Source organism: Diplotaxodon limnothrissa, linkage group LG9, assembly GCF_057381915.1.
Source record: "Diplotaxodon limnothrissa isolate DT_005_m linkage group LG9, D_limnothrissa_male_GT1.1, whole genome shotgun sequence".
NCBI classification, from domain to species: domain Eukaryota; kingdom Metazoa; phylum Chordata; class Actinopteri; order Cichliformes; family Cichlidae; genus Diplotaxodon; species Diplotaxodon limnothrissa.
The window spans coordinates 15,806,654-15,826,143 of record NC_140604.1 but is presented as its reverse complement, the minus strand read 5'-3'; the positions used below and the strand labels follow the sequence as shown (position 1 = coordinate 15,826,143).

Sequence of the window (19,490 nt, the reverse complement as noted above, 5' to 3'; positions counted from 1 at the left end):
AAGTACAGTATCACTCAGGTGTTTAAAAGGTTCAAGGAGATAAACCTTTAAAATGCGGTGATGGCCCACGGGGGATGGGGGGGTGGGGTTGTGTGTGGTCAGCAGCATCGAATGGGCGCCTCATCTTCTCAACGCACCCAGCTGGCAACCCATCGCCTTGAGCAGCCGATGAAAAATTCATGAAAAGTGGTCAATACGTTTGAGTAAATGCTTCCTTTTGGTTGCTTGTCCTTTTTTTCTTAGCCTGCAAGCTGGGTGGAGGAGCACTAAGTACACAGCGCCTATCAAGTCGACACTGAGCTTGCTTCCGGATGCACGCGTCGTCGGTTGTTAAAAGAACGTCGATAGCGCCGGCTAATGGATTGATTGCTTTCACACTTCTTTTGCAGGTGCACAATTTGCTTTAAAACACATAAAAGTGATTCACCTAGGCCGACGCATTTAAAGCGGCATAGGGGAAATGAGAATGAAAAGGACAAGAAGGGAGAACATGACACTTGAAATAAATAAATACATACATAAAAACAAAGGGAGAAGTGAAGTACACGAGTCGGTTCGGCTTAAGATCGAGGCTTATGATTAAAATCCATCCACAAGGCGCTCGCGATCCGCCCACATGCTGTATATAGACCCGAACAGCTAATGTTTCAATTACAGCCATTCCAAAGACAAGTCAGACAATGATTAAGCCAGCATCGAGTGGGGATTTAAGAATAACAACAACATTTTCCCCCCCCTACACACAAACACACTCTCTCTCCCAGTGTAAGGAAGGTATAATTACTAGGGGCACAAATCATCATGTACAGCAGCTGAATCACAACCATTTGGAGGATATAACTGCTGCTACAAACAGAAGGGGGAAAACACATGCAAACATGTTTATTCGAATGTCACTGACCCACCTGTAATGACATTTGAAAATAGAAGCAAAATAAAGGGCAATTTGGAAAAAATGCCTCTGATCTTCCTTTTGTTGGACTCAGCTTTAACCCAGTTTTCCCCAACCACGGTAACCCGCCTCTGCATCACCACCTGGATTCAACTAAGCAAACAGGCAAGCTCCATCATACGGTGATTATGTTTTAGCTAGTAGCAGGTTATTTACCACAAGAGGTCTCCCAGCGGGAGGCAACTTGTCTCCAAAGATTCGTGGTCTGACTGATGGCAATTGCATTGTGGTTAAAATCTCTTATAAAAGCAAGTCATTTTGTCATTTTGATTTAAAAATTGTGAAATTTTTGCATTTCTGGTCGGACTTTGAATGTAAGTACTTACATTTCTCTTTGATGTGAATTTCTGTATATGTAGACAGAAACAGACAGCAAACAAACAATATATCACTAACCAGCTTGACCCCAAAATCAATTTGAAGGGAGCAACTGATTAGCAGTTGCAAACCCGGTCCCTGCCTTAGAAGCAACGATTTCCTGGGCTATGAAACTGCAACTTCATTGCACATAGTTGAAGTAATTTTGGCCACGCCACGGTCTCCAACCACTATTTTCCCCAATGTGACTGTAGCATAACTGATAAATGGTATGCCGAATGTAATTGCTATAGAGTAAACGGCAAGCTGAGAGTAGGTCAGATCCTGTCTAAAATGAGTTCAACTGAATGCCATGAGAGGCGGTCTGATGAAGCAGCTTTTGAAACCATCTCTCAGGGATTTGGGGGTATGTCAAATGAAATTGGGAACCAATGCTTTAACCCACAGGGGAGTCGAGGCACAACCTCATTCTTGCACATACTCCGGCCTCACAAGCCAACCGTGAAGACTCAGCGTCACATCCCCCTTTACCCACACACACTCAAGCACACACAACCCCTGGGATTGTTGGCTGTCCATGATTGGGACATAATGGTGCTCTTCTCTGACAAGGTCCAGTGCTCGCTGACAAATTGGTCTCTAGCTACAGGCTGCCAATCAATCCATCAAAAGTAGTAGTGCAGCGGAGAGATCAATAAGAGATAGCGCCGTTGATCAATACTGATATAAAAGCAGCCCAAAGTCCAGAACAAAGGCTTCTGTCAGTGAGTGGTCAAGGTGATCTTCTAAATATGTGAACTAACGTCGATTCTTTTGGTGAAGTGTACCACGCAATTTATATTTGAGGTTAAGAGCACACCTTTTACAGTTCCTCTGAGTGTAGGCAGAACAGTGTATGTGAATAGAAAATGGCCCGTGAATGAGTGAATGCATTCATTCTCCAGGCTATTAGCAAAGCAAGGACACAGTAGAAGCATACACATTCTCATTCAAACACTGGCAATATTATGCTTAACTGGACAAACGGTTCAAATTGCACAACGAATGGAGAGGGACACTAGGGTGTCAAACAGGTAAAGAGAGCCAGAGTGAAAAGATAAATGAAGCGCACGCTTGTGGTTCATATAACCTTTGTGTTTCTTCTTTTACAAAGAAACAAACAACAAAATAGCTTGAATTTAAATTATAGGTACAAAGGAACTGTTGCTGTAAGACACTGAGGTGGCCTTAACATGGAGCGAGTTGGTCACCTGTATGATCATATAAACCCAGCACACTCTACTGGTACACAAAGAGATAGAAAAGCACCCACAGGGGAAAAAAACCACTCAGAATGAGTCACATTTAAAAATCCACTAATAAACCTAATTTACTTTTTGCAAAAACACTCATTTTGGAATACATGCCAACAAAGCGGGGGAAAGGCTTGAAAAACTCAAACTGTTTTCCATCACTGCTTGAGTGTGTTGAAGTTGAGCTTCCCTAAAACCCTTTTTGGCACTGCACCCAGAAATGAGTAAAGTAAGAAGACTGTGGCAATGCCATGTCACCACAAGTTATTAATCTCTGCGCCACAGCGGCTGTCTTTGTTGTCACAGCAACCTTTTCTCAAATTTGGCTTTTGAGTGTGTGGTGGCTTCTGTGGTGGTGTTACTAAAAACCCAACAGATTAGCTGATGGGCCACTAGTGAGATAATTTTGGTGATTTTTGTTCCTTAAAAATAGTTTGTTGAAGCAGCTAGTTATAAATATCTAAAGAAAAGTTTCATTAGTTAGTACCAGACTGGACCTCTTTTGCATTCAGAACTGCCCTAGTTCATGATGGCACAGATTCAGCAAGGTCGTAGAAACATTCCTCAGAGATTTAGCTTCATTAGCATGGCAGTGTGACAAAGTGGCTAGGACAGAATTCATTTGCCATTTGTCACTTGCGTATATTGTTATTCTGTCTTCTGTTATTTTACAGTCAGCCATAATGCTTTAATTTAGACAGTGCTGGTGTAACTTCTCTTAACACACAATATCCCGGGTTTTGTTTGTGGTAGCAGTAGTTACATTCTTTACATCCATGCATGTGTTTTAAAGCAAACACTACTAACCATCAGATCATCTGAATTTTCTTCTGTTTACAGGCACATGTCTAGTAAATTATGTTTCTTTATGTTGCTTTGGTTATACTTACCATGGTGTCCATGTTGTGCATTCAGGTCCTGTATGTGAGACGGGTGTATGGGAAGGGCCGCCCACTACTTCCTGTTTATATAGGGTCATGAGGTCAATGATTGGATCACTGGGTGTAACCAAATGGAGGGTTTTCATTTTGTATAGTATTGTTTGTTTTCTTTAAAGTAGCCTTTTGAGTTATATTGTATGCAGTGTTTTACTTTACAAACCATTTAGTTGAGTAAATGAGTTTGTCAGTTTCATGCATGACTTTATTCCTGTTCTTTGTTTAGAATTGTATTATTTGGTTTGACCTATTTTGTTCAATGGTAGGGACTAACGAGGTCAGGTGTGGGCAAAGTCTTGTATAAAGCCAGTGGGATTTTTGCATGCCTGATTGATTGTTTTATGGTAAAAGGGAGATGCTAGCAATAAAGTATGCTTAAAAAGAACTTCAATTGTCTGCTAATGCTATTTACTTATCACCTTCCTTGCTGCTTAAGTTATGCTACATCACAGGCAGCATAAAAAAAATGTATCAGCTGTAAATCCATAATGACATCCCGTTCCATTGTTCAAGAAACCAGCTTGGAATGATTGGGAGCTTTGTGACGTGGTGAGTCATCCAACAGAAGATGGGTACACTCGGGTTATAAAGGGATGGTTATACTCAGCAGCAATACCAAGGAAGGCTGTGGTTGTTTAAATTACATTCAGATGGTACTAAGGCAGTGGTCCCCAATCCCCGGGCCACGGAGTCGTGAGTTGTTTGGTACCGGGCCACGAGAGTCGATGATTGAGTGTGAAATTTATGGTTTTCAGGGTTTTTATCACTATTTTTTAAAATCCTTTTTATCGTTAACTCGGTTTCCCTGGGTTTGTTCCCGTGTGTTATGAATAAATCTTTTTTTTTTTTTGGTACCGCTACTCATTTTATTTTGTTGTATTTATCCGCGACACCTTACAGGCCGGTCCGTGAAAATATTGTTGGACATAAACCGGTTCGTGGCACAAAACAAAAAGGTTGGGGACCGCTGTACTAAGGGATCTAAGGTGTGCCAAGACAATAAACACCATACCATTACACTACCACCAGGCCCTTTACTGCTGTGGCTCATCTGCTCAAGGTTCAAAGATTCTGCATTACTTGGATGCAACCGGTAGTCACTTGAGTCACTATACCAGGGGTCTGCAACCTTTCACACCCAAAGAGCCATTTGGACCCGGTTTCCACGCAAATGAAAACCCTGGGAGCCGCAAATACTTTTTGACATCTAAAATGAAGATAACACTGTATATATTGTTTTTTACCTTTATGCTTTGTGTGAACAACTAAAGTGTGTTGCTTATGAAATCCATGAAGTGCTACAGAGAAAATTACATTTTATTTATGTAATTAACACATTTTGAACTCTTAAATATAACAAAAGGAACGACACCCAGCTGAAGTAAAATGATCCATGTAGCAAACAAATACTGTTGTGAGCCGCCACCCTTATATCGCCTTTGGGCTTTTGGAGCCTTGACCTGACTTTTAAAAGATAATTGGAAAAAAGCACTATGCTGCTAAAAAATAAAAAAAGTAGATATTTGCAATATTCTGCCTAAGTATGTATTTTACCTGGTTAATGTGTGTGGCGGGGCGTGGTCTGCAGCGCCGCTGCAGGGGAGGCGGACGCACCTGAGCGGCACCCGCAACCTCACCGCCTTAACGTCTGTGCTATCTATGCTGTTTTGTTGGTGTGTGTCGGGCTGTGAGCTGAAAAGCTACAGCCGGCTGTATGCGTACAGCAACCGTGTGTGAAAAGTGGTCAATAAAGGGATGCTGAAAAGCGTGTTCATGGAAACATCGTCGGGTCTGCCGTGGTATGTTTACAATGGGACTTCTGCTCCTGAACCTCTGTGCACAGCGTCTGCAACTCGGGGCTGTACGAAGTCACTTTCAACTTTACACAGGACTGTAAGCTGTCATCTGTGAGGCGTGAGCGGTGTTTGTTTTTAACATAGTTTATGGTGGAGAATAGCTGCTGACATAATGTGGATCCGAAGGTCCATAATTGGCCTACCTGGGGTTGAAAGTCTCGGTAAATGCACGCCGTTTTGGCGGGTATACCGGCTTCCGCGAGTGTGACGTTTATTTTGAGCGATGAAAAAAATGATAAAATATAATTATATTTTTATATTTCAATATCACAATAATCTAACAATTTAGAACTACAAGTTTAAAAAGAACTAACATAAATAAAATACACTTCAGCTAAATACTTCTAATTTATTTTCCCAAACCACGCGGAGCCCACTATACGGACTAAAGAGCCGCAGGTTGCCGACCCCTGGCCTTTCCATCAGGATGACACAGCTGACACAATCAAGACTGATGACTGATGTTCGGAATGTAATTGCTAAACAGTTAATGCAGTAGTCCAGATCCAGTCTAAAAGGAGTTTAAATGAACACTTTGAACATGGCTGTTGGTAGTGATGATGGGCATTCTGAGCCCATCTCAGAGGTTTAGGGATAATGTCAGAATAGGCAACATTTGTGGGGGGGGAGAGACAGTAAATAAACCTGATTCTGTGTTATTTTTCCTCTATTGATATCAAAGTGTGGTGAAGAGTTGAAAAATTCAGATGGTTTTCATTCTCTGCCTGAGTGTGTTGAAATCAAGCTGCTCTAAAACCCTTTTTGGCACTGCACCCAGAAATGAGAAAAGAAAGGTGGTGGCTAAGCCATATCACCAAAAGTTATTATCTCCGCGCCACAGTGGCTCACTTTGTTGTCACAGCAACCTTTTCTTAAATTTGGCCTTTGAGTGTATGTGTGCATGCTTGTGTGGTGGTATTAATAAAATCCAACAGATTAGCCGATGGGCAACTAGTGAGATCATTATGGTGATTGCTCCTCAAAAGAGGTACTTCCCTCAGGACATGGCATCAACATCTTTTCCCAGCAATATTGCACTGCTGTTGAGTCCAGGTTGGGAGCAATCGAGCAGCTCCCCCTGAAGAAGATGCTTCCTGCCTCTCTGCTGATGCTTTAATAACCTCCACAGTAATGTCATTAGCAAATTAGCATCTATTGTTTCCTCCGGGCTTCTGTGTGCAATGAAGCTAGATTCCATCCTCGGCAAGAGCTCCGCTGTTTGGGAACCAGAGCCAGCAAAGGTGACGTGTTGAGAGAAAAACAAGGAGACGGAAATAACTGTTGCGCTCCAGCCATGAATGCCATACCAATTAGGGAATAACAGAGAGGGTGAAAAAAAACTGAGGATACGGTTTGTCTGACTAGGTCTTGAGGTGGAAATTACATGCATGCTTTGTTTTAGGTAGTCGGCTCTGAATTTTACCTCCGGAGTTGTGGAGCTTTTGTTTTGACTTGTCATAAGAGCGCGGGGAAACATCTGTGGGGGTAATGACATCCTGGGGTGTGAGTGGGGGGAAAGAATGGAAAGGAAAGAGAGAAAATAAAAGGGAGCGAGAGAGAGTCACCAGGCAGCATCCTTTTGTTACACAAGGAGTGCATGTGACTGATCACCCATGTGTGAATGGAATACAACACCAGCAAAAAGGGTGCGATAGAAAAAAAAAAAAAAGTAGAGTCCTTCCGTTTTGCACTGCATCCCTTAGTTTAGTAATATAATGTGTGAAGACCCATTTTGACGTGTTAAGCTAGAAATACAGAAGGATTCGAGTGGTTCTGCAGACTCTCCTGCCTGTCCATCTCGCCGGTCTGCCCCTCCAATTCCCCGCCCGCATACCCATCATACCACCCGGCTGGTGTTTGGCTTTCTGGTCTGTGTCCATCTGTCTCCTCTCAGCTTTGTATAACAGAGCTGCCATCAGGAGGATTCATTCAGCAGGGGGTGGGGATGGGAGTGGGGGTTGTCAAGCCATACTATTTCAATCCTCAGTCTGCATGTCTGAAAACTTTCAAACTAAAGTCGAACTTCCCTCAACTTTTACTGGGAATTTTAGTTGCATGCAAACTAATCAATATGTTTATGTTGTTGTTTTTCATGGATACAAATTGCTACGCTTTTTTTGCGCCATAAACCTTTAAGTATAGTATTTCCACAGGAAGTATGTTTTGTGCCTGCACTGTGTATTTTGTCCAAATAAAGAGAGAACATGTCACCATAGAAACCAAGAAAACAGAGCATTAAAAGAAGTGGTGGCAACGGTTGTATTTGAACCCAAAAGCATCTTGTTTTTATTTTCTTCTCTAACCGTGAGTTGGCAGATTAGAGGTTGTAACCATTTCAACTGGCATGGCAGAAAAATGGGTTTCATCTTACTGTAGAGATGAACTTATTGATCGCATTTAATTGCAAATATATTACTAGCGCCAATATTATGTAAAGCATTTCACAAACCATGATCACATCCAACACTAAACCCCATGGGGAATATGTTTATCAACAGACGCCTGGTACTTTTACCTGTCAGTATAGCACAAATTGTAGGGTTGTGTGTACTCTACTCTATCTTCTAGTGGCAAGAAGTTGTATTTCTAAAGCTAATTTTTGCTCTTTCAAACACCAGAATTATACTCACTTGTTGACCTACGTGTGGATAGCTGCAGACACTGGTCGATACAAGTAGATTTTACATTTTTCAAATGGATATATAAATAGCTAGTCCATTGCAATAAATGTCTTGCAGATGAGTCTAAAGCAGCTGTATAAAGTTGGCAGGAAGATGCCCATTTACATGTATCTAAGGAGGGTTTCCCAAATCTCCTGGTGGATACTGACGTGGTACCAGGCCAGATTAGATATATCGCTAGCATGGCCTATGTCCACCCTACAGACGGGCGGGGCTGAGATAGATTTTGGTCGCCCGACTGGAGATATCGCTAGCTCCGGGACGTCGGACTAGCGATTTTGCGAGTCCTGAATGTGATTAATACATAAGTAAAAGAAATTCCTATACACTCTTCACACAATGGTCTGCTACAACACCTACATTACTGATGCACCAAAGATCCTGAAATACTGGAACACCTTCACTTGGGGTAATAACCTCTCCCTAATCCAGATAAAACAGGCCACATCTTTTTCTGGCCGACAACCACATGTTTGGACCTGAAGGTGGTGGATTCAGACTCTGATAACAACATTTAGGAGAGCCTTGCATACTCGGGATACTCAAAATGATAACACTGGAGAGAGTTTAGTGTTGTCAGTGCAATGACATAAGAATTCAACTTGGTAACAACTTTTTAGAAGTTGTAAAGTTCACTTGCTAAAAACAGCCACAATATGGTGCTTTCTTCCTTGTACTGACTGTGTACAGCTCTCCAGACAGTAATGGAGCTTATTATGATGTATAACCAGCAGAAAGACCTGACAGTGTAAAGCTGTTCAGTGCTGTACAGGCACCAATGTGGAAGAGCCGATTCCTCTGTCCGAGAAGAACCAACAAACTATCCACAGAGCCCATGCTAGGTAAGCTAGCTGCATGTTGGTAGTTCTTCTGTTCTGTTCTACTGACATTACCATATACCACTCATTACTGTTTGAGAACCCTCCTTCATCTTAATGCTTCATTTATGTCTCCAACCTTGCTTATTACCCAGTCTAAAGCAAAAATAATCCTAGCTTGCTGATCTTGTCAACAACCATACTAAAACCCAGTCACAAAACTTCCCAGATGTGTAACGATCAAAAAGAAAGATGAGTACAAAGATGTATGAGGTCCAAGCAGCTGGTAAGACCACACGGAAAGATAATGTGCAATTTACATTGTACCTGAACATCATTTAAGGGTCATAGTGTTTATCTGAAAATGACAGATTTTTTTATATTCCCACTGAACTTTCAAGGTTATGCACGCAGCGTAGGAAAATCATCTTTGTGCATTTTATACTAGAAGAAAGTGACTTATAACTTTATTATTCTTATACTGACCACGCTAACTCACTTTTTGCTCATCTCCAGGAGAATCAAACATCTGAAGGGAAACTTTTAAAAAGACCAAAGAATATAGAACACACATCCCAATTTGGCCACCGTTATAGCCTCCTGTTAGAGTTTAGAATGGATTTTAAGATCTTGCTCATTAGTGAAGTGTTGAATGGTTTAGCTTCTGTGTAGTCCTTTCAGCCTCTCTGAGCTTGAATGTCCTTATTCCTCCATTAATCTTAGATCCTCTGATACAGTTCTTTGTAGTTCTTATCTTTATTAGCAAGATCAAATAGAGAATATAGATAGAGCACAATTTAAGCTATAACTATTCTGCACCTCACGTTATAATCACTGTCCACTTTGTTTGCCTTTGTTGCACAAATAGAAGGATGATCACACTGATAATTCTTTCACAAGCACAGTCAATGTTCCTCTCCCTGTGTGATACAACAAATACCAAACATAGTGTCCAAGGCCATCACTATATATGGACCAGCAGTTTTTCTCTGTAGCCCTATTTATACATCTGCATTTGGCCTCAGTCAGAAACCCTTGTGTGAATGCTTGGGTCGCTAGCAGATTGCCCCGCTTACTTGTAGTTGGCATGGGAGAAACCAAATTGTTTGCAACCCTACGTCAATTACTGCCAAGAAGCAATGAAACTTGAAAAAGTACAATGCAAACCAGAAATGGACGATGCTCACCTTCAAAATAAAAGTAGCAACTTAACATCATAACTACCATCTTTCAGAACATGCACTTTACACTATCACTCGGCAAGCAGTTGGCAAGTGTTTGCCAACGTTTCCATCTTCCACGCAAGCTACATGTGACGGCAGCAACGTGTTGGGGCCAAGGTTTTCACAGGAGGTTTTCAGTAAAGTTTATATTTCTTTACTGACTGATTAGAAACTTCCAACATTTCCCATCTGGCTGGGGATTACACATTTTTCCTAATCGACAGATGGTTGCCAGGGGGTTGGTGTCTGGTCTCTAGGCCTATGCGATTGGGGCTTTTGTACACATGTTTGTGTTTTTAAATCAGCCTTTATATCTAATGTACCCTATCCTCAGTCTGTTCCAACAAACATTCGACTGCTATTCATAAAAAGGATGTAAGAATACTTGCGTTATAGTGGTTTTTTATCCACATCCACGGACTCAAAAATATGTTTTTAAAGGGGAATGTCTTGTTCTAACAAATAAAAACCTCTGCATGAAGACAGATGAAAAGCTTGATAACTCCTGTTGATTTTCATGGCTGCAGGATGACAGCAAAACAGAACCAAGGACATTTTCAGCTTTGCAGGCAGACACAAATACTCAATAGGCAGCCTTACAGTGGAAGAAACTCACTGTAAAATTCGGCCAACTGAAGGGGGGAAGAAAAAAGAATCAAGGCCAGCTGTTCAATCAATTAAAGTGAAAAAAAAAAACTTAGTAAAAAGGTAGAGTTTGGCACAGAACACTGAATAATTGATCTCGAACCCTTAAGACAATTATGATATGTATTCACTTGATGATCATCTTCTCTGGTAACTTTTGTGGTGTGAGGTTTTAAAAGATTCAGCCCTGAAGTCTCTGATCTGGTTTCTCAAAGACTACAGGACTTGTTTGATAGAGTTCTTTGTGTCATACAGTGTGTGGGAGTCACCGACTGATTCTCAGCAAACAACCTCAATAGCCAATTAGAAGCAAGCCTGCTGCTACTTACTAGACTAGCTGCAAGTTATTTGATTGATTCAGAACATCTCTAGCCAAGATAAATGCAAAATACTGATTCATTTATTAATTATGCATGCCTGCTGAGCTCATCCACACGTACACACTTACAAACAATAGCAGGTGTCCTGCTCAGGAGTGGCGATCTGCAATATTCAACATCCTCAAGTTAATTTTTCAAACTACATGAGCTGTTTTTCCTGCTATGGATTAATCCACATCTCATTTTTTCCTCAGTTATATTGTTTCATCTTTGTGCATATCAGCGTACACACAAAAAGCAGCTAGTCAAAAGTACAACAGGATAAAGCGAGATTTTGTGAGATCTCAGGTTCTGGTGCTGGCAAGGCCTCAATAATATGCAATGTGTGGTATGTTGCCAAAACATGCTGTGTGTGGGTTTGAGAGAATAAAAGAGACGTCTTACACAGATCGAAATAAGAAAATCTTGTCTGCCGCTCAGCTCTGTGATTCAAAGAGAGATGCGCATACCCTTGCAAATACGCTTCCTGTGCAGCAAACCACAGTGTGGCAAAGGGCAGACACCAAATCAGAGTCAGTTACCTCAGAGTTGAAAAGCAGCCTCCCAAAGAGCTGCCGGGCCTCGTCCAAGCCTCCTTCCAAATACACGGCCCCTGAAATGAAAAACAGGAAATAAGAAACTTACTTTATTTAGAGGTGTGTGCAAACAATGTAGCTGTGCTGCAATTTGTGAACCTTACTTTGTACAACATGTGAAATGTTATTTAACATTAGTGTGAAAAAGCACGTCCTTCCACCAGTGCGGTGTAAAAAACTTCTACCAAATCTGAGGCAATATCAGAGTTCTTTGCTAATGGAAAACTTAAAATTAATTGAACTCCGCAATGAGTTATAATTGCTTTTTTAAAAGTAGGAGTGCATTTTTATTGCTTTTTCATGGTGAAATGACCTCAGGGTTCCAGTGCACATCCACCTCCCCCTTGTCAGAGAGCAGGATGAGAAGGACGAGGAGGAGGGAGGCAGAGATGGTTGCATCACCACTCCGAGATGTAACCAGCTAAGGTCAAAGAAACCTTGAATTTCTGTCATGCTGGGCCTGCCTCACATGCTTAGGCATGAACACGGACAGCATTTATAAAATGGTCTTAGCCAAGGTGACTAATTTGTTTGTGGATCCGAATTGAGAATTCTTTGCTTTTGTGAAACAGGACATGAAAAGCAAGAAATCTACCAAACTGTCAAACACGAGGACATGGCTTACACTAAACCCTGATCTTTTCTTAGCACTCAAAGCGCTTTACACAACTTGTGCATTCACCCATTCACACAAACACATTTTCAAAGTGCTTTCCAACTAACATTCACACACACTCATACTCCGATGGATGCATAGGAGAGCCAAGTATCTCCTAGTAGTATCTTGCCCTAGGATATTTGGCATGCAGACCAGGAATCGAACCACCAACCTTCCGATCAGTGCTCTACCGCCTGAGCTACAGCCAACCCCAACTACTGGTGGGTAGGGAAAATGTACATTCCCCAACTGGTTGGCGAGTGATTGCTGGAAGTTTGTAGGTAAAACTGTTTTAAAGAGATATTTGGTCTTGCACCAGAAACCTCCAGATTTCAACTGGTGCAGTTGCTTGCAGTTTCCATGGAAGATGCTGATTTGTCTTCAACATTCGGCAACTGCTGATCAAGCTGGAGTGAAAATGAAAAATGTGGCACAAACCAGAAACAGAGATTGTCCGCCTTCAAAAGAAAACATATCTTTTGAAACACGCTGGTCGCACCAGTAACGGACCACCTTTATTCTGAAAGTGAAATGTCACTATTTCGAGATTGTATTGCACTACCGTTCAGCAACCAGTTGGAAAGGTGCAAACTTTGCCAACTACAGGCGACTATTTTAGCAACAGCCAGCAACCTCTGCAACCACCCACCAACCGATTAGAAGATGCACATTTTTCCCAACAACTGGTGATTGTCAGGCAGTTACTGAGTCCACTTTTTCCCATGAACTTGCAGCAACCAGAGGTCTCACCCCCTACTGGCCATTGTGAAGAATGCAGCTTTAAAAGAGACAGGTCACCCCAAAATAAAAAGAACTTTTTTTCCTTCTGGTCTGTGTTTAGACTGTTTCGTGAGTTGCCACTTTTTAGACATTTTGGCTTTCAAATGACTTGCCTTCTCTTCAATATAGTGGAGCAGCATAGCACTTGTCTTTTGTTATTCGAAGAGCTTTGAAAAACCTAGCAAGAATGTCTCACTTCAGAAATAAGTGACTTCGTCAACGCTCACAAACCTTGTTTGAGCAATTTCAAGTAATCACAGTGCAAAAAGTATGCATCGGTTTGTGACTGAAGGCCCACAGTTGTGACACAAAAGAAAAATGAATGATCCAAATTAATGGCTAAAAGTTTACACTGCTTGGCAGCTGTCATCTACTAATAGTAAGTTTGGCAGATTGATCCCCAGCAAAGTGTCCTTGGGCAAGACAATGAATCCCGAATTCCTTTCCATCCGTTCATACATGATCCATCCATCATTCACGTAGAAATGCAGAAGTGCTTTGAGTGCTCAGTAAGAGCAGGAAAGGGTTATCTATTTGCCTCTTACTTCAGCAGACTTCAGAAAGCAACATAAAATTGCTCAATGAAGTTTTTGTGGGTTTTTTTTTCTTTTCTTAGAGTGACTGAGTCATTATTCCTGAAAGTGGACATTCCTGCTGAGTTTTTCAAATGCATTTTTGGTCTTTTAAGCACCCCAAGGTGGGTGTCATTTAGTTCCATTATATGTAATATAAGGCAGACAGACGATATCTTCAAAACTGGGCAACTCACACCAAAACAATTCTGATGAATAAACAGCACTTCATGCCACAAGAGAAATATGTTCATTTGATTTTGGAGTGAGCACTCTTTTTAAAGCAGTGCTGTGTACTTCTTGGGCTGTGAATAGACCCGACAAACACATACAGACATATGTACTTCATCTTCGAACCCCCCCACGGACAACGTGGACAAAAGTATAATATCTTTTTGTCACTCGCCCACAATCTTGGACATGAGTGTTGGTGCAGATGTCCGCTGAATCAAACCTGAATTGCGAGGGGGGGATAAAAACATAATATTCTGCACAACATGTGCATACGCCAACACACAAAAGGAACAGGACAAAGGAAGAAATTTGGTTGAAGATTGGTCCCAAAATGAGGAGATCTGCTGCCACAGCAAGCAAAGAACAAGACAAGTATTCCAAATTTCTCCCTCTATGGGAATGATACGCCACTTCTTCGGCTCATTCTGCTGCAGCAGTCAGCTTCTTTTCACAAGTCAACTCCCCTTTGTTGTTTTGCTCCTCTACTGTTTCTACTAAAATCAGTGGAACTATCATGGTGCCTTTAAGCTGCATACAACTTCAAACCATCACACTTAGGGTGGCTCATTCAATTTAGAAAGCAATAACCACCTGGCAAATTGGGTATACAATCGTGCAGCGGTTTTTATTATGTGCATAAATGAGCCAGTGGAAATGGGGCGCGGTGCGGTCGCAAGACTAAATGCGCAAACTGCTTTCATGGACGACATCAAAAACATATGAGGGATTCATCATCTGGGGAGGGGAAACTGCTTTCAGATGGCTAACAGGCCATTTACACACATACACACACAAACAGTGAAGATGCTGCCTACATAACCAAACCATAAAGAAATACAAACAAACCACCTAGCACACAAACAATCACAAATGGACTCCCACTCTATGTGCTTTTCATGCTCTTTACTTCTAAACAGAATGGGAAATTACTACCAGCCATTGCCCAAATGTTCGTAAAATTTGATTAAGCCTGCCAACTTTGTCTCACCCAGCAGCCACTTTGGCAAGTAAAACACTCAATCATTTAGACACCCTTTACTAATACAAAAATCTAGTTGAGTGCTAAACTAATGAAAGGAGCTTGTGAATTCTGGAAGACAGCAGCCACAGTGGCTATTAGACAAAAACTCGTTTCTCGCCATGCTTTGGACCGTCCTAGATGTGAAACAGAATATGCCTATAAATCAGTATCTGTAAATCTATAGCCTCTTTAAAGTCAGCACAGCAAGACATTAAAGCCCTTGCAGATGTGTATCACTGGGAAAGCCCTCTGTAATCTTGGCACGACGAAGGCGAGCGTCTCACTGAGGCCGACCGCGACAGGCTCTAGAGACAGGAGTGGTTCGCCTACAGGATGTTTTCCACTAAGCAGCAGCGCTGAGATTTGTGGTTTTACCATAATGCAGACCTCAGTTCTAGATGCTGCTACAAAGCAGATGTTACCTCTGGAAACCAGCTGTGAGAGTGCAAGAACTCCCTCTCAAGTCCAACTTCTCAATGTCTTTCAACTACTACTCATAACGCATTCATGTGTGCGAGCACCGATGCTACGGGGAGAGTGGGTGTGGCCGGGAGGCAGCTTTCTTCATGTTCTGATGACACTGCAGATTTGGAAAGTTCCCCAAATGGAGGCTTTAAAGTTGTTGAAATTCAAAGTTTTTTGCTTCTTATAAGATTTTCAAAACTTTTTCCAAGTGGAAGGAGAATGTAGGGGTAAGCGGTTAGAAACCAGGAGAGCCTCAAGGGATTTAAAAAGGTATTAAAAATCTCAAAGCAACACCTTTGGTGTCAATCAAAGGGCCCAGTGGATGAAGAAACCAAGATATGCAGTTAAGTCTAGCGAGAACACACTTGACAAGGAGGCTGTCCATGCAAAGAGTGTGCCCCAAAGCAATCCAATCAAACACGCAACTTGCCGCAATCATTAAACGGAGATGTGTGCTTCTCAGGCCACCCCGTCAGCCTGCAAACTTGAAGCTGACGCCCTGAAGACACACGGCCCACAAAAACACCCGAACAGCTCGACTGGTAATTAAATGCTAGCATCTCTCTACAGCTCATCTTGCAGTAACATCATGCCCTGGCCAAATCACTCTGCAGTCTCCGGGCTCCAGTGCATTCAACACTCAGTTGTCAGTTCTGCCTGAGAATCCAGTGCGAAATGCAGGAGGTCTACAACTATTAAACATCTCACAATAGCCATGAAAGTCATAGCAAGCGTGCCCAAAGGACATTATGATTCACTTAGCTTCACAATAATAATAACACAGACGTAAGACCGAAGTTCAGCAGCATTTTACATGAATCTGAATAGAATATGAAAGTGCTATTTTCCTCCAAATCCCTTGTTAAATGTATCGAGTTTAAGCCTTTATGTTCAGATAACCAACCTGAGAAATGACTCACTATTTAAGACCTCAAAGTTCAGTTCACTAAAACGTCTTTTTCCCCAACCTGGATCACCTGTTTGCTATGTTGATAAATGACTACATAACTTATTTATTGCTCTTTATAGCCTTTGTCTTGATTTGTTAGCCTGGTTTAATTAAGAAATGTGCTTTCAAAATAAAAGTGAACAAAAGATGTAATAAAACGATGTAATAAAAGCTGAATCGTATATAAAACAGACAAATACATTCAGATCTATTCTTCTATGAGACTCCAACTGCAAGCTCTACCAGTAGGACAAGGCGTTTACAAGCCAGCCAACATGCATTACCTCTCCAGTCCTGGATATGCCCCAGAGTGTTTTCCTGGTTGAACATGCCTGAAACACCCCACCTTCGAGGGGTCCAGGAAGCATCCAAGTCATGCGCCATTTAAACTCACTCTTTTCCAGAGGAGTGGTACCTCTACTCAGAAGCCCTCATGAATGACCAACCTCTTTATCCCATCTGAGGAAAAGCTACAGACACCTTTGGGAGGAAGCTCATTTCCGCTGCTTGAATCTGTGATCTCATTCTTTCGGTTACTAGCCACAGCTTATGGCCATAGGTGAGGCTAGGAAAGTAGATCGACCAGTAAATCAACAGTTTCACCTTCACGCTCAGCTTCCTTTTTAACACTACAGACCGCTACGGCGTCTGCAGCACCAATCCCCCTGGCATTCTCCCACTCCAGTCTTTCCCCACTCATGAACCTTGATACGGGATACTTGAACTCCTCCACTTGGACCAGTAACTCCTCCCCAGCCCAGAGAAGGCAATCAAATCTTTTCTGGGTGAGAACCATGACCTCACCCAGTGTGAATTCTCATCCCAGTAGCTTTGCACTCAGCTGTAAATTGCCTCAGTGCGAGCTGGAGGTCGCCTCTCAATGCAGCAATAACGACTACATCATCAGTAAAAAGCACAGGCATGATCCCCAAGACCACCAAACAGGAAACCTTTCACCCCTTGGCTCTGCCAAGAAATACTGTCCATAAAAGTCAAGTCAAGTCAACTCAAAGTCTCCTGTAGCACATTTTAAACAACATCAGCTGGCCAAAGTCCTGTATAGGACATACAAAATATAAACTAAGTGTTGTCACTAAATCAATATTAAATATACACTAAAAACTGCCAAATAAACAAAGTAAATAAAAACAGAATTGGCGGCAAAGGCCTAAATCCTATTCCCATCAGGAACAAGCCCCCATAGCACTGAGAGACTACTAAAGACTGAAAGGCCAAACTCCTACGCACCCCAAAGTATATCTGAGAGAATAAAAAACACTCCAGTCTTCAACAACCAGGATGAAGAGGACTCTGAGCCTCCTGAATTTGAGGCATTCCCTTCACCAGCATCCTGGCATAGAGTATAATCCCTCTGAAATTGAAGCACACCTTCCAGTCTTGCGTCTGAAAATGGGGGGATCAGCACCCATTTTGCCAGTCCAGAGGCACCATCCTCAAACTCCATGCAGAGGAATGCCAAACAGGACGGTGCCACGACATGCAGGGCCACGATGAACTTAGGCCAAGTCTGCTGGAGGTTCACTAAGGGCTTTTTTATAACCATCTCTGTCCTGATACCTGATATACCGACTATGATACTTTAAATTAAAAAAAGTCATATTTTATAATGATTGTCCTTTTTTTTTTTTTATTAAAAAGGACCAAAAATGCTTTTTTTTCTTGCCCTTTACTTCATGTACCAAGTTTGAATCCAGTGCTGTGCAGAGGATATCAGTCATGGCCAGAGAAGGCCAGCGTCTAATGAATCTCCACATTGTCACAAGTCTAATTCAGACAGCCGTGCTGACTGTACACCGTTATGTTTAGGAATGGGATTGCAATGTCTGTGGGCTTTCAGTGACCAATAAAAACCCAGAGTCAGGGGCATATGAAACACCAGTGGCTGACAGACACATTAATAACCTAGAATGAATTATTCAAAAACGCTCAGGCTCTAATCCATCAAATAATATATTAAGCTCCCTCTCAGCTCAATGGGGGATGAAGCAGCAGACGGACAGGGAAAGCAACACATTAAAGGCAAAAAAATAAACAAAAGCAAATCATAAAAATAGAATTTTTCAGCGCGGCGGTGACAAAGGCAGTCGAAGTGCATTATAACATCAGTTTCAAAAATGAGGCTCGAGCGAGGGGTGAGATGGAGAGACAAAAGAGGGCGCGCATGAAACCAACTCCACCGCTGCTACCATCGCGATTAACAAAAGGAGCAGTTCTCACTCAATGAATACACCGGGCGCATTGTGTATGAATCTGATATTCAGCAAGTGAGAGATAATCCTTTCTCTGCGTTCTTTTAATAGGAAGAGCTTAGAGAGGGGGCCTCACAAAGGTTCACCATCTGTATCCCCCATGGCTGCTGGCAGCGTATAATCCACAGATCAACTGTACAAGGAAATTAGGGCCATAAAACAGAGTGGGGCCTCTTTTCTTCTTCTCGCAATTCTTTTCAAACAGTTTGGTAGGAAGGAAGCGGCGAGGCTTATCAGCGAAGAGGACCTGAGAGGGAAACGGGAGGGCAACAGGCGTGCAGAGTTTCTATGAATAAGCAGTGGGAGAAAGTGGTTTCTAAAGACGAAGAGGTAAAGTGGGCAAGAGCAAAAGTACTGAAGGAGAGGGTGAGAGCGAATGGTTGGGGGCGGTGGTGGGGGGGGCGTTGTACAGAATGGGAGGTGCGCAGGCCAAAAGAGCCCAAATGAGAATGGCCCACTCCGGCAGAAGTTAATGACGAGGGATCAGAAAAGCAAGATTTCCATTCAACACTTTGAATTATTCAGGGTTGCAGGGCAGCTATTTGCATTGCAGATGCCTTTGCTTTCCATTCCTCCACTGCTCTCCCTCCATTCGTCCTCTCTCCAGCTCTCTCCCTTCCCTTTCTCTCTCTGTCTCGAGCAAGAGAATGGCCCTGCCTCAGGGTTAGGAGATAGACACATTCTCAGCTCCGCGGAGAGAAAGCTTTGCCCATGCAAAGCAGGAGATTATCTGCCATTTCCAACACAGCCCAGGTTCAATGGTCACTGTGGCAGAGAAACAAATAAAACAAAGGTCAGAAAACATGCATAGTAAGCCGTTAAAGCTATCTGCCAGGGCCCTGGAAATATTATGAGCATGTCAT

At 42.3% G+C, this 19,490-nt stretch overlaps 1 protein-coding gene across 1 annotated transcript in view; it reads right to left on the bottom strand.

Moving 5' to 3' along the window:
- The window catches only part of drosha (drosha ribonuclease III), a 146,274-nt gene that overhangs the window by 57,225 nt on the left and 69,559 nt on the right, over positions 1 to 19,490 (bottom strand). Inside the window, exon 24 of the mRNA XM_085362786.1 lies at positions 11,625 to 11,695. Within this exon, the coding sequence (XP_085218912.1) occupies positions 11,625 to 11,695 (71 nt within the window). The remainder of the gene's footprint in view (positions 1 to 11,624; positions 11,696 to 19,490) is intronic.